The 13,832-nt window shown below is 34.4% G+C and overlaps 1 protein-coding gene across 1 annotated transcript; it reads left to right on the top strand.

Annotated features, from left to right (window-relative positions):
• The first annotated feature begins 354 nt into the window (after nt 1–354).
• On the top strand, nt 355–7,633 carry LOC110646142 (dihydroxy-acid dehydratase, chloroplastic). The gene is made up of 14 exons (XM_021799490.2): nt 355–1,158; nt 2,784–2,855; nt 3,085–3,132; nt 3,878–4,032; nt 4,112–4,306; nt 4,373–4,484; nt 4,630–4,699; nt 4,816–4,874; nt 4,978–5,101; nt 5,208–5,278; nt 6,225–6,326; nt 6,750–6,830; nt 7,107–7,265; nt 7,351–7,633. The coding sequence occupies exons 1-14, from the start codon at nt 613–615 to the stop codon at nt 7,399–7,401; spliced, it is 1,845 nt and encodes a 614-aa protein (XP_021655182.2). The 5' UTR covers nt 355–612; the 3' UTR covers nt 7,402–7,633.
• Nucleotides 7,634–13,832: the final 6,199 nt, after the last annotated feature.

The following is a 13,832-nucleotide window of genomic DNA, read 5'->3' on the forward strand; positions in this document are numbered from 1 at the left end:
GCCAACCACCTTGGCAGTTAGCCAAGGTAGAAATATTATTTTTTAAAAGAGAAAAACACGTGTGTGGCATGCCAATTCCAGCGGCCTATTTCTCCCCTCAATAGATTCAGTTAAAAGTTTGCAGGCAGTTGAGAGAGACTAAGTTTGGTAATGACATATTTCCATATATTTGGCTACAAAATTATATCAAGTTTTAGTTTTTGAAATAGTTATTTTGAGATCTCCAACGATATGTGGATCGACTTAAATATTTTTTTAAGGAGAATTTAAATTTTGAAATCAATGAATTTTAATTTATTAAAATCCTTCGAAAAAATTAAAATCATTTTTAAAAATTATAAAATATCAAATTGAATCTCAATAATGTCCCTCTCCCTCCTTAATCCGTTCACCATCAACGTTACCAAATCTGCAAAACCCTAATGACCTCGTGGAGACTTGGACCCATTAGCTGCAAAACACAACACGGCACCACACCAACATATTTGTCACGTGCACCTTGGCATATATAGCACCTACATTTTCCCTTTCCCTTTCCCTGCAAGCTCCGATTACTCCTCGGCTCCTCCCCAATTTTCCCACTACTACGCCGCCACTCTCACACGCGCCACCATGCAATCCACCTTCGTCTCGCCACGTGCCAACCCAACCAAAGTCGCAAACCCTTTCCATGGCGTCATTAGTCAGCCCCATTTCTTGACACGCCCCTCGTCTCTCCGCGTTGTAGCACAATCGCAGCCTGTTGTTGCCACAGACCCTTCACAGGCATCTACCGTAGCTCACAAACTGAACAAGTACAGTTCTCGCATCACTGAGCCCAAATCCCAAGGCGGGTCACAAGCAATCCTCCATGGAGTTGGTCTATCAGACGAAGACCTCAATAAACCTCAGATAGGTATCTCCTCAGTCTGGTACGAAGGGAACACTTGCAATATGCACTTGCTGAGGCTATCAGAGGCTGTTAAGGAAGGAGTGAAAGAGGCAGGGATGGTTGGCTTCAGGTTTAACACAATTGGGGTCAGCGATGCTATCTCTATGGGAACTAGAGGGATGTGTTATAGCTTGCAAAGTAGAGATTTGATTGCGGATAGTATTGAGACTGTCATGAGTGCTCAGTGGTATGACGGGAATATCTCCATCCCTGGTTGCGATAAAAATGTAAGATTTTTCCCAGTTTAATTTTTATCTATGGTTTTTACTGAAATGCCTGATTGTGCTTGTGCTGCTTTTGGAAGCTCTGTTTCAGTATGAATGTTGATTGCTGATGGTGTAGAAGCTATTTTTTGGTGTTTATTGGTGTAAATGTTGGGGGATTCTTGGTGAGGTTTTCAGGGTTTTGGCTGAAATATTTTGTTTTACCATATATTGCAGTCTTCTACTTAAAAAACCATATATATTTGTTGACAACTACGGGAGTTTATCTGAACTTTTCTGGGCAGCTCTGTTTGATGAGCTTTTTACTGGCTTTGAGTGCAAGGGGTGATTTTGTTTTATTCAATGATATCCTCTTTTTCTTTTTTTTTTTGGTGCTTTTTTTTGTATCTTATGTTTTATAATTTAAGGTTTTCATTGGTTTAGATATCTGGCTAAAACGTAAAGTTTATTTGTAAATGTTCTATTTGTGACTGATATGAAATTATGAATATGATCTCTATTTTGTCCTATTTGTTGGGGGGGGCGGCGGCGGCGGGGGTTGGTTTGAGGGCTTTGATTTAAATGCAACATTCTGGTGCATTGAGTTGTTGATAAGAACTGATTTTTGTTATTGATTATAAGTGATGACCGATGTGGTAAAAACTCTGTATGTCAAGTATAACTTGCTCTGGGTTCTCCAGAGAGGGGCATGTAGTAGTTGTCTTTGTGAATGGGTGGATGTGAGGAATGATGGTGCGGTGATGCCTAAACTCCTGCAAGATGAATGGAGGGTTATTGCTGAAGCGGGCCTCAGACGCGGAGCCTCCAATGGTTATATTAGTCTCGTGAATATGTATTGAAAGAGTAGAGAACACCTCTAATGGTTAAATTAGTCTAGTGACTATATATTGAAAGAGTCGAGAACATATGATTGAATTTGAAATGATTGAAGATTTTCTCTTATGGATCCTCCCCCATACCTGTGTTGAGGATGGAAGTATTTATAACTGTAAGCGGCATGGTCCTTGGGATGGGTGGCGCCTCTTGTGGTGCTTAGGTATGTCCGGAAATTCTGGCTGACAAGAATTAGACACATGTTATGAGGAAGTGACAAGTAGTTGAACAACTATATTGTTTGAGTTTTCTTGTGGACTTTGCTATGTCAGGAGTAGGCGGATCTTATGGGTCCCACTTATTTGGGCTTGTGCTCAGCGTCTTTTTCAAGTTAGGAGGATTAAGGTGGTATTTCAGAGACTGTTTAAGTCAGCAATAGGTGCTGATCTCTCTAATCAGACTTCTCAACTTTCATATTGATGCAGAGAATATTGACACGTGTATTTACCTTAAGGGTAAGATTATTTTTGGGCCGATGTCCTTTGAAGATGCAAGAATTGGAGTCGAGTCTACTAATTCAGGTTGGGGAAGTCGGAGTAGGGACACTAGATCAGGTTTTGTTGTGGAACACTCTCACATCGGACATCAGTGTCCTGTTAGGCAATTTGTAGTGTCACTTGTCATCATCTTTTAGGGCATATATTTTTAGCCCGTATCAGTATGAGTTTTTGCATTTGGTTCCGGTGCAGTAGGTTTTATGTTGCAGAGTTTGTTTTGTTCAATTATGTTGAATTTACTTCTTTTGATTCTTGTAGATGCCAGGTACAATTATGGCAATGGGGAGGCTCAATCGACCTAGTATTATGGTTTATGGTGGAACCATAAAGGTATGAGATATCATTTTTTTCTTCCAAGCTGAAAGTTCTAATATGTTTAAAATCATTTTCTGATTATTAGATATAAACCCACATTTTTTGACGTTGGCATGCCATAAATCCCTTTCTACCCTTCCTTCCATTAAAAGCATTAGATAAGGGTGCCTATTGTGCTTTTTATTCAAATTTTTCTACAGTTTTTTCAGGTGACTTATTTAATCCTTTATTTTCCCTATTGCAGCCCGGACATTATAATGGTCATTCTTATGATATAATATCTGCCTTTCAGGTATGCTTCAATTTTCTGCTTTGATATTATTGTGGCTGCAGATTGCGTATGATAGATACGAAACATATTTATGGTGTCAGCGTGAATGACGTTATATATCTTAACTCGCTGTCTTTTTAATCTTCAATGAGGTTCCAGTGACATGATAGACAGTTAGCATAAATTCACATGTTTACTGAACAGATTATTGGACTATTTCATACATTTGACTACTAAAAACATAGTCCATAATGATTCACACTTGGGGAGAAGGTGTGCTTGGAATGAGAATGTAGCTATGTTTCACACTATTCCTATGCAGGACAACATTTATGACATTGGATATGATTGGCATGCTTAGGGTTGTCATTTTATCTAGAACTTAACAATTGATTCATCATCTAGTATTACTTTCAATCCTAGTTACTTTGCTCTTCACTTTACCCTCTACTACATTAGAATGCTTGGACGTGGATATGATGCTTTGAGACCTTGAATTTGTGAAAATTTTGTTAATTAGGGACGTACTTATATTCTATAATTAAGTGCACTCATAATGTAACTTGTACTACTTAATACTTTGTGAATAAGGCCATTGCTTATGCAGCAATAAAGCTTAACGCGCTAAATGCAAAACATGAACATATTTTATATTAGAAAAAGGAAAATTTTTGTTGTGAAGTTTTCCACTTTTGTCACTAATTCTATCTCTCTCTCTCTCTCTCTCTCTCTGTGTTATTTTCTAATAATATATCCCTTGTCACAGGTTTATGGAGAATACGTAAATGGTTCTATAAGTGATGAGGATAGAAAAAATGTAGTCCACAATTCGTGCCCTGGTGCAGGGGCTTGTGGTGGAATGTATACAGCTAACACAATGGCTTCTGCTATCGAGGCCATGGGAATGTGTCTTCCTTACAGGTCTGCACATCCTCGTAGAATCATTCAGATTGTTGTTTGCTAACAGTTTGTTGACATTTTATTTGATTTTTCTTCACAGCTCTTCAATACCTGCTGAAAACCCATTGAAGTTGGATGAGTGCCGTTTAGCTGGAAAGTATCTTTTAGAATTATTGAAAATGGACTTGAAACCACAAGATATTATCACTCCTCAGTCACTACGTAATGCAATGGTTGTTGTCATGGCATTGGGTGGGTCTACCAATGCTGTGTTACACTTAATTCCAATTGCCAGGTAAGGATAGTATTCCCTGGATACCGTTGATAACTGCATCATATGGAGCTCATGAGATCTTGGCAGGTCTGTTGGACTGGAGTTAACACTTGAAGATTTCCAGAAGGTTAGCGATGAGGTTCCATTCCTTGCAGATCTAAAGCCTAGTGGTAAATATGTCATGGAGGATGTGCATAAGGTGCAGATTTTTAAATATCTATTTCTTATCAGTGTCATCAATGACCTTGCATCCCTTCTGGCACCTTACATTTAGCTAACATTTGTAACATTTGTTTGACTTTATTTGTTGGTCATCCTGTCCAAACAAATAATTCTCTTCGCAGATTGGAGGAACACCTGCAGTCCTTCGCTATCTTTTGGAACATGGTTTTCTGGATGGGGATTGTTTGACTGGTATGTAAAATTGGAATTGTATGAATATCTTTCTGCATCAATTAACATTTGCAAGTTTTCAGTTGGCAATTTCGTATGTAGAAATTCAACACTAACTTGATACATTTCCTCTTTAGTGACTGGGAAGACATTGGCTGAAAATGTGCAAAACTGCCCACCTTTGTCTGAGGGACAGGTGGGATGGCATCTTTTGTTTCTATTCTTATTTTTGTTGCTGAGGAAACGTTTTTATTTTGAGGACAAAACTATTACTTTCTCATCATCCTTTTATCTTGCAGGACATAATAAGGCCATTGGAGAACCCCATCAAGAAAACAGGTCACATCCAAATATTACGAGGGAATCTTGCACCAGAGGGTTCTGTAGCAAAAATCACTGGAAAAGAAGGACTCTATTTCTCTGGTGCTATTTTCTGTTTCTTGATGACCCATGTCCAGCTACTTGTTTTAGGGTTTTAGCTATCATTTTGTGCGAAGACTGATGTAATGAAACAAACACAATTCTCCAGGTCCTGCACTTGTCTTTGAAGGAGAGGAAGCTATGCTTGCAGCTATCTCGGAAAATCCTATGAATTTTAAGGTAAGCATATTGGTGTGTTGTACCCTTTATCCCCGTCACCAGTTCCTTGTGTTACATAACCGATTGGTACTGAATTCAGGCCCAAAATTTTAGAGGGCCTTAAAAGGTTGTTGAACTTCACAGGATTGACAGCATGCTTGTAAACTCTTCACTCTTTTTTCTGATAGCTATTGAAGCAGAACAACTGGAAATTTAAAAGGGATTAGATTCAAAATGTTGGTTCTTATTTATCAGAACTGATTTTGGGGCATTTTGGCCACTTCTTTGGAAAAGCAATTGGTTGGTTGGTTATGAGGAAAGCCATAGTTATTTTGTATTTTTTTTTATTATAAAAAAGTTAGTGCTGGAGTTACCTATGTAATACTTTTTGTTGGGTTTGAATGGCTGATTATTGACCGTTCTATCCTTTGTCGCCAATTGCTCCTAACTTGTAATAGCACTTCCATATTAGCACCCAAATCTGGAGATAGTCCTATCTTTCTTTTACATTCGCATGGTTTTGGAGAGACAAGCCTGCACTGTTCTCTCTCCCTTACTGAATTGATAATTGATTTAACAAAATGCATTTTTCTAATTAATCAATTACAGACATGAAAAGGTTTTCTCCTACATCTCCATTAGTAAAAATCTTGCACATAAAAGTTTTTGGGGCACTGGAAGTTATGTTTTAGATTCCATCTGTCAGCTATGCCATCTTTGTTGCTTATGGTACATCACAAGAAAACCAGTAGAAGTTTGATTCTTGAACAAAGGGCTCCCTCTGGACCACCTCTCATCTGCATTTTTAAAAGTTTATGCCTGTCTAAGATTTATCTGAACATATTGTTATATCACTTTTTCATTGGATTACTGCCCAGTTTATTGTTTTTGTGACTACAATAATTTAATGTGGAACTTACATATGGAGCTATAATATCTAATTTGGCTTGTACACGTTATTTGCCAGGGGAAAGTAGTAGTTATAAGAGGTGAGGGGCCTAAGGGAGGACCAGGCATGCCTGAAATGCTAACTCCAACAAGTGCAATCATGGGAGCTGGTCTCGGGAAGGTATATTAATATGAAATCTGAGTTCTGCTTCTTAATTGGTGGTCTAGTGTAGTCATGAATTGACTTAAATCATATAATTTTCTGGTTTGTTGAATTGCGAGATGGCATATTACTTGATTAATCTTAACAGTTGACTTATTTTTTATTTTTCTTTTATGTTAAAATAAAGTTGGCATTTACCTTGAATCCTTGATCACCAATAGGTTCTTCAAAGCTAAACTCATTGACCTCATTGATAATGTAAATATTTTTGCACCTGCACTTTCCTTTTCTGGTCTCTTGTCTTCTAAATGATTCTTTTTCCCCCTGCATTCAATCTGCAGCCTGTTGATGCTCTTGGGTGATTTTTTTGGTTAACAGAAAGTACAAATATTTTTGCATTTAACTTGACAGTTTCATTTCATTTTCTGTTGAATCCTACAGGATTGTGCATTGTTGACTGATGGTAGGTTTTCAGGAGGTTCTCATGGATTTGTTGTTGGTCATATATGCCCCGAAGCACAGGTGCATTTCCTTTTCATTACTTGTGTAGATTTGGTGTTTATTTTATTTCTGGTTTGGGATATTGGAATGTCTATGTCATAATTATCAGTTATTTTAAATGTTAGTTAAGCAGAGAAAACTAGTGTTTCAACATGCAACTTGGACAGTTATGTGTACCTTGATGGCATGATGCGGCTCACACTCTGTGTTATTAAAACACTGATTGAAATATAATAATCTTGGCATGTGAATTGATTTTGAAAAGTTGTGAAAGAGCATTTTGCTTATTATCTACAGGAAGGTGGTCCAATTGGTCTCGTTAGAAATGGCGACATCATCAGAATTGATGTCCGAGAGAGGAGAATAGATGTTGATGTAACAGACCAGGAAATGGAAGAACGAAGAAAGAATTGGACTCCCCCTCCATATAAGGCTACATGTGGAGTTTTGTACAAGGTAAGGAAGAAATGACCTCAATGATGCATTTTCCATATATCTGGTTGATGTCTTTAATAAAGAACCTTGTCTTGTTCATTTCCAGTACATCAAGAACGTACAATCAGCTTCCAGGGGATGTGTGACTGATGAGTAGTGGAGAGGACAATGTTTAGGACTGTAGAGTGCGATGGAAGCACAAATCTTTGCTTGCCAGACTGCTGTATCGGGCAACTTATTCTGGCTCTTACTAGGATTTTCATTTGGCCCTTCAACTATTGTTTCGTCTGTGAAATTTTTATTACTTTCTATGTATTTGCTTTCTTTGTGTCATGTAATCTTCTCAATAAAATTTTGACATCTATTCAGAATTTATAGGCAATTCATTGGATGTCTACAATCTCAAGTGCGTTCGTCATAATGCGGTAACACTTAACGCATGGAAAGACGAGAACACCTCCTCTTCTATTTAAATATTTGTGCAGCTCAAGGCAATCACTCCTCTTTTTAAAGCTTGAATCGAGTAAAGTGAGGCTCTGCTTATAGTATTCGCGGTAATAATCTCTTATTAAGGAGAATCTGGATTGCTGCTATAATTCTTGATTATGGCACTCAACAATCAAAGTTACCTCTGCACTTGAAGATGGGTCCGAGAGAGTAAATGCGTGAGTGGATATAAGCACTAAGCAGAATGTGTGACATGAATGGTTCAGGGGTACACAGAGTCTGTTTTATGTTACTGTTTCTTTAAATATGTTAATTAGATGGTTAAATAGTCTTTTTCAAATTGTTATTTAAATAATATTTAAAATAATTTCTTATCGTATCCCAATTCGTATTTTGCACAAGGATTCTTTATGGGCACTTTTCCCTTTCGTTCGCGAATGGCATAGAAATGTTCACTCTTGATGCATATTGGAGACTTTCTATCAATTAGACTGGGCTTCAAAATTAACAGTTGAATTAGAGACGGAGAAATGGCTAATGGCAACAGCAAAAGTATCTGTAAAAATTATTTTATCAAATTTGAATCTGATTAATAATTTTAAAATTTATTTTCAACTACTTAAATTCATTTTAAATCTGATTATTATTATCATCTAAAAATATTTAAATTCATTTAATTTTATATATTTTAATTAAAATTTTACATAAAAAATTATTTTTGTTAATAATATATATTTTAAAATTTTAATAATTTTATAAAATATTTTAATTTTATTTTATATAAAATAAAGTATATAAAAATTTATAGATATTATTATAAAAAATATATATTTTACATTTAATTAAATATTTATATAAATAAATTCGAATAACGGATATCTAATATGTAAAATGTGAACTCAACTCAAACTCATCACTAATATTAAATTTCAAATTTGAATCTTTATTATATTACTAAAATTAAGTTTAATCAAATCGAATACTTTTAAAAATTTGACCTATTTTTATTCCTAACTACTAGTAGAAAATGAGTGTCACGACCCAACCTATGGGCTGGACCGGCATTAGGACTTAGACTAGCTTAAAGCTCCCGAGGCTGGTAGTAATTTGAACTATTTCTTAACCCATTACTAAGGCTCATTTTAAGCTCAATTTCAAGAATTCAACCGGATAGAGTACAGCCATAATTTGGACCATACAACAGGGGGTTTTTGACTCGCCTGACCTGTAAACACAATATATAACAATTTGGAGAGCTCAGCTCACCCTCCATATACTCATCGTGTCATAAATCAAATGGGAGCTCAGCTCCCTCATCCAATCCAATCACACTCATACATACATGCATTTAATGTTCTTACAAATTTAACATAATATTATATTACAGTCCCAAATTGAATAAAATACTCCTAACACAAGTGGAGTCTAAAATTTTAGCTAATTATATAAAATACATTAGATATTACTAATTGACATGCGAAGAAGATGAGCAGGTTAGTCACAACAAGTAATCCTCTTGTAGCTTAGAAAAATAAGGTGAACAGGAGTGAGTGTTCGACTCAGAGAGTAAAATACCAATTTTAACTGCAATTTCTATAGCTACCTAGAGCTAATGCATCATAAGGAGTGGAATGCAACACCATCGAAATTTTGATACATATCACATCATAACAGCAAAAAGGCAATTTGGGGCACTCACACACCCAATAATGTTCAAACAGTATATATATTAGAGCTGATCCCCTGTACAGCTCTCTTAATCCAACCTCTGCCAGTGAGTGTCTCTCAAGCCAGACTTTCGCTTGATAAACCAAATGCGAGAGCCAGCGAGATCATCTCGAGCCGTGCCTACCCCGACTTATCCATAAAGGACCGGATCCCAGTGAGTATCTCTCAAGTCGCGTCTACCCATCCTATTCATATCCAATACTACACACCACACGCACACCAACGCATGCACACTGCTCCAAATTATCATAAACAGCATCTATGGCATTTCATCAATTAAGAATGTAGTATAAAATGTACCTAATATTTAACTACATAGATACATATTTATAAGTAATGAATGGGCATACCTGAACATATAATAATATTGAAATTATAATTAAAATTAATATTTTACTCGCAGACATAAACCGAGGTCACTGCGATAGTTGGGCGGAGGAGGAAGGCTTTCCCAGCTCATCTGATAATTTCATTTTAATTATTTAATAAATTTGACTCAATACAAGTTTAGAAATGACCAAAGACGCCCTAAGTCGTGCCGAAAATCTGGCAGAATCTTCACTATACCTAAGACCTACCCAACCTGTAAAATGGTTCAAAATACACTTCTATATCCACAAGTCACACATCTACAACTCAATCACATCACATGGCCCATCTTGGGCCCATCCAAACAGTCAACAGCCACAATTTAAAAAAGTACAATTTAGTCCCTATTATTAACCATTTTGCAAAAAGTATCCAAATGAGTTCTAAAAATTCTAAAATTTTGCCCTGCGGTCCTTAGAATATTATTAAGCTAATGCAAAAGGAATTATAATTTTTTAACCTACCACGAATATTTTATAGATTTTTAATCGTAATCAAGCACTAGATAATTAAGAAAAAGTAAGGTTCAAGTTTACCCATGTCAATTCCGACCTTGGGACACGTCTGAAACATCTGAAAATGGTAGGGTAGCCTATAATTTCAACCCAATTCTAAAACTTTTTTGGTAGTCTGCTTGCCCGGCTCGAAATTACAAACCCGAGCAATTGTTGAATTTCTCCGAATTGAAGGTACCAACGTGAAGCCCACAATACGAGGGTTAGTACATAATTTTTACGTAATTTATTAAGCTCATTTAGTGCTTGGAAAAGGTACTGTGAAGTTCCGTAGGACCCACCAAAAAATGATGTCAGAAAAATTCGAAATGGGTATTGCCGCAAGGCTCTTGCCGAGGGGAGACTCTGGTACTCTTGAATTTTTCTTAGGGTTCACAATTTATGAGAAATCTAGCCCAAAAATCAAGATGGGCTAAAACTTCCCGGATAAAAATTGGACAAATCGCTAGATGGATTTTGGTGTTCTTGGTGTCTATGGAAAGCTATCAATGTGTAGATGAGTTTTGGGACAAGACTCGATACAATCAGTGGCCGGATCGGCTGGAATAAGCTCGGGAAGTTGCAACGGCGCTCCGCGAAGGGGAGTTTTGGGGCGCGTTTTCTAGTGATTCCAAGCGACGGCCGATAAGGAGAAGGGTACTAGCTTGGTCGCCGGCGTGAGGGGAAGGGTTGGGTGGCGGCAGCCGGCAGTGAGGAGGAGAGAGGAGAGAGAAAAAGGGAAGGGAAGAGAGGGAGTCGAGTCGTGCGAGGGAGAAGGAAAGAAAAAGGAAAAGGGCCGGTTCGATTCAGCCGGTCTGACCGATCCGGCTCGATTCAGCCGGTCTGACCGATCCGGCTCGATTAGACCTGTTCAATTCAGGATACCCGAAATTGAATTTTTATTCTCCCCTGGGATAAAAAATGAGACTTAAAAATTTCAAAAAAAAAATTTAGAAAAATTCATAGAGGTTAAATATATTTTTAGTTTTGCTACGTAGTCTTTAAATTAATTTAAAAAAATCATCTAAGTTTCACATTTTCGAAAAATCGAACCTGATTTCTAAAATCCGAAAAATTTCAAATAGCCCCTAGCTCTCATTAACCCAAACTCTAGGCCCATTTTGGCCCAATATCAAAACATAATAAATACTCAATTGGCTCAGATAAAACAAATAATGGAGAGCGGCCTCCTCATCGATCCATCAAACATACATATCATTATATGTTAACATGATAATAATATAAAATCAAATAAATACTTTTAACACATGCGAAAATTCTAGGAGTTAATAAAATTACACAAACATTGATAAACAACTATCCTGTAAAATATTAATTTTAACCATAATCTCTATAACTATCTAGAACTAATGCAAGAGTGAAATGCAACATCAACAACATTTTCACATCATAACATCAAAGAGGTAATTTGGAGCACTCACACTATCAATCATAACATATGGCTCTCTTAAATCAAAACACAAATAATTACTAATTCTGACTTCCACTTTAATAACCAAATCGAGGGTCATCCATAGTCCACACCACATCACGCTTTACCACACAACATCCCATGCACATCAATGATTATGAATGGAACATAAATCGTGCCTAGAGTTTAACTACATTAATATATGCATATAAGTGATAAATGGGCATGCTTGAACATATAATAATATCGAAATTACAATTAAAATTAATATTCAATTTTATTACAATCATTTAATAAATTTGACTCAATACAAACAAAGAAAACCAATACTGGCTCAAACCTTCTACACTTCTATATTCAAAATCCATATATCCAAAATTATTATTTTCCTTATTATTGATCATTTTAAACAAGCTCTAAAAATTATAAAACTTGCTGCCCCCGGTCCTTAATATATTACTAGCTATTAAAAAAAATCGTAATTTTCTTTCTACTACACGAATTTTTTTGATTTTTTAATCCTATTTAAGCGCTAGAAAATTATGAAAAAAGAAAAAATAAAAAAAAAAGAAGCAAAAAATTGGACAAACCGCTCAATGGATACTTTTTTTTTTTACTTTTTACTCGGGAAAGAAAAGGTCAAAAAAAAAAAAAAAAAAAAAAAAAAAAAAAAAAATTAGACTCCAAATATATTTTTAGTTTTGCCACGTGGTCTTTAAATTAATTTTTAAAAATTCATCAAAGTTTATATTTTCGAAAAATCGAACCCGATTTTTAAAATCCGAAAAATCTCAAAAAAAATTCCTAAAATTTAAATAAAATTAAAATACCAAAATGCTCATAAAAATTAAAATTTTGGGGTGTTACATCAAATAATTTTTCAAAATTTAAATAAAATAAAATATAATATTTACTGATAAAATAATTTATTTAAAAATTAGGAGTGTTACAACGAGACTATGCATATGTGAAGAGGGATGTTAGACTAATCTAATGCATTGACTACGCGTGTGTTTTGAAACTGCAATGTAGGGGTGTTCGATTCCAGTTCAGTTTGGGGTTTGCTTAGGAACAAAAACCGAATCGAAATTTCAATACAGTTCCAGTTCGGTTTTTCATTGTTTCGTTTCCGTTCAGTACAGTTCCTAGTTCTTCGATTATAGTTCGATTCGGTACAATTTTGGTTTGTTTCTCGATTCTTAAAACAATTTTATGTAATTATTTTCTTAAAAATTTATACTTAAATTAGCATTTAAATTTTGGATCGAGTTATTAATATATAATATATCATATAATACATATTTTAAATATACCTTAATTATGTAATATTTAACTATAAGATGCATATATAATTTATAATTAAATATATTATATAATATAATAGTATAAATATATCATATAATATACATTTTAACTATTTACTAATAATATAATATTTAACTATAAGATACAAATATAATTAAGAATTAATATATATATATATATATATATATTAATATAAGATAATAATATATTTATAATTAAGAATAATAAGGTAATTTAATATATTTATAATTAAAATTATTAAAAAAATATAAAAAAATAAAATATAATAGTTCATAATTTTATATATATAATTATATTAAAAATATATAATACATCTAAAAAAATATTTATATAAATTTGATTCTCGATTCAATTTTAAAATTAAATTAAAATATCAAAATAAATTCAATCTTACAATTCTCCAATTCAGCTTAGTTTTTAAAACACCGTGTACAACCTTACTGCAACATGTGGTTGCGGAAAGCAACTTGTCCCGTGAGCCTACGCATACAGCTCTACATCAAAATTGGGATTTATCTTTGGGAAATTAGTATTTAATATTATATTTTATTAAAATTAATTATTTAACCTTTACATTTTTAAAAAATAAATTATTTAATTTTTATATTTAATTTTTATTAAATTATTTAATACTTTTATCAATTTTTTATTAATTAATAGTAATTGAATTACTATTTAATTCTCTACTTTAATGAAACTAATGGGTTAATTATTATATTTAAAAAAAAATAATTAATTTATATTATTTAATATTGTTAATTATTTATTTTTATAATTATTTTTTTATATTTA

This window comes from Hevea brasiliensis, chromosome 15 (genome assembly GCF_030052815.1).
Source record: "Hevea brasiliensis isolate MT/VB/25A 57/8 chromosome 15, ASM3005281v1, whole genome shotgun sequence".
Classification (NCBI taxonomy): domain Eukaryota; kingdom Viridiplantae; phylum Streptophyta; class Magnoliopsida; order Malpighiales; family Euphorbiaceae; genus Hevea; species Hevea brasiliensis.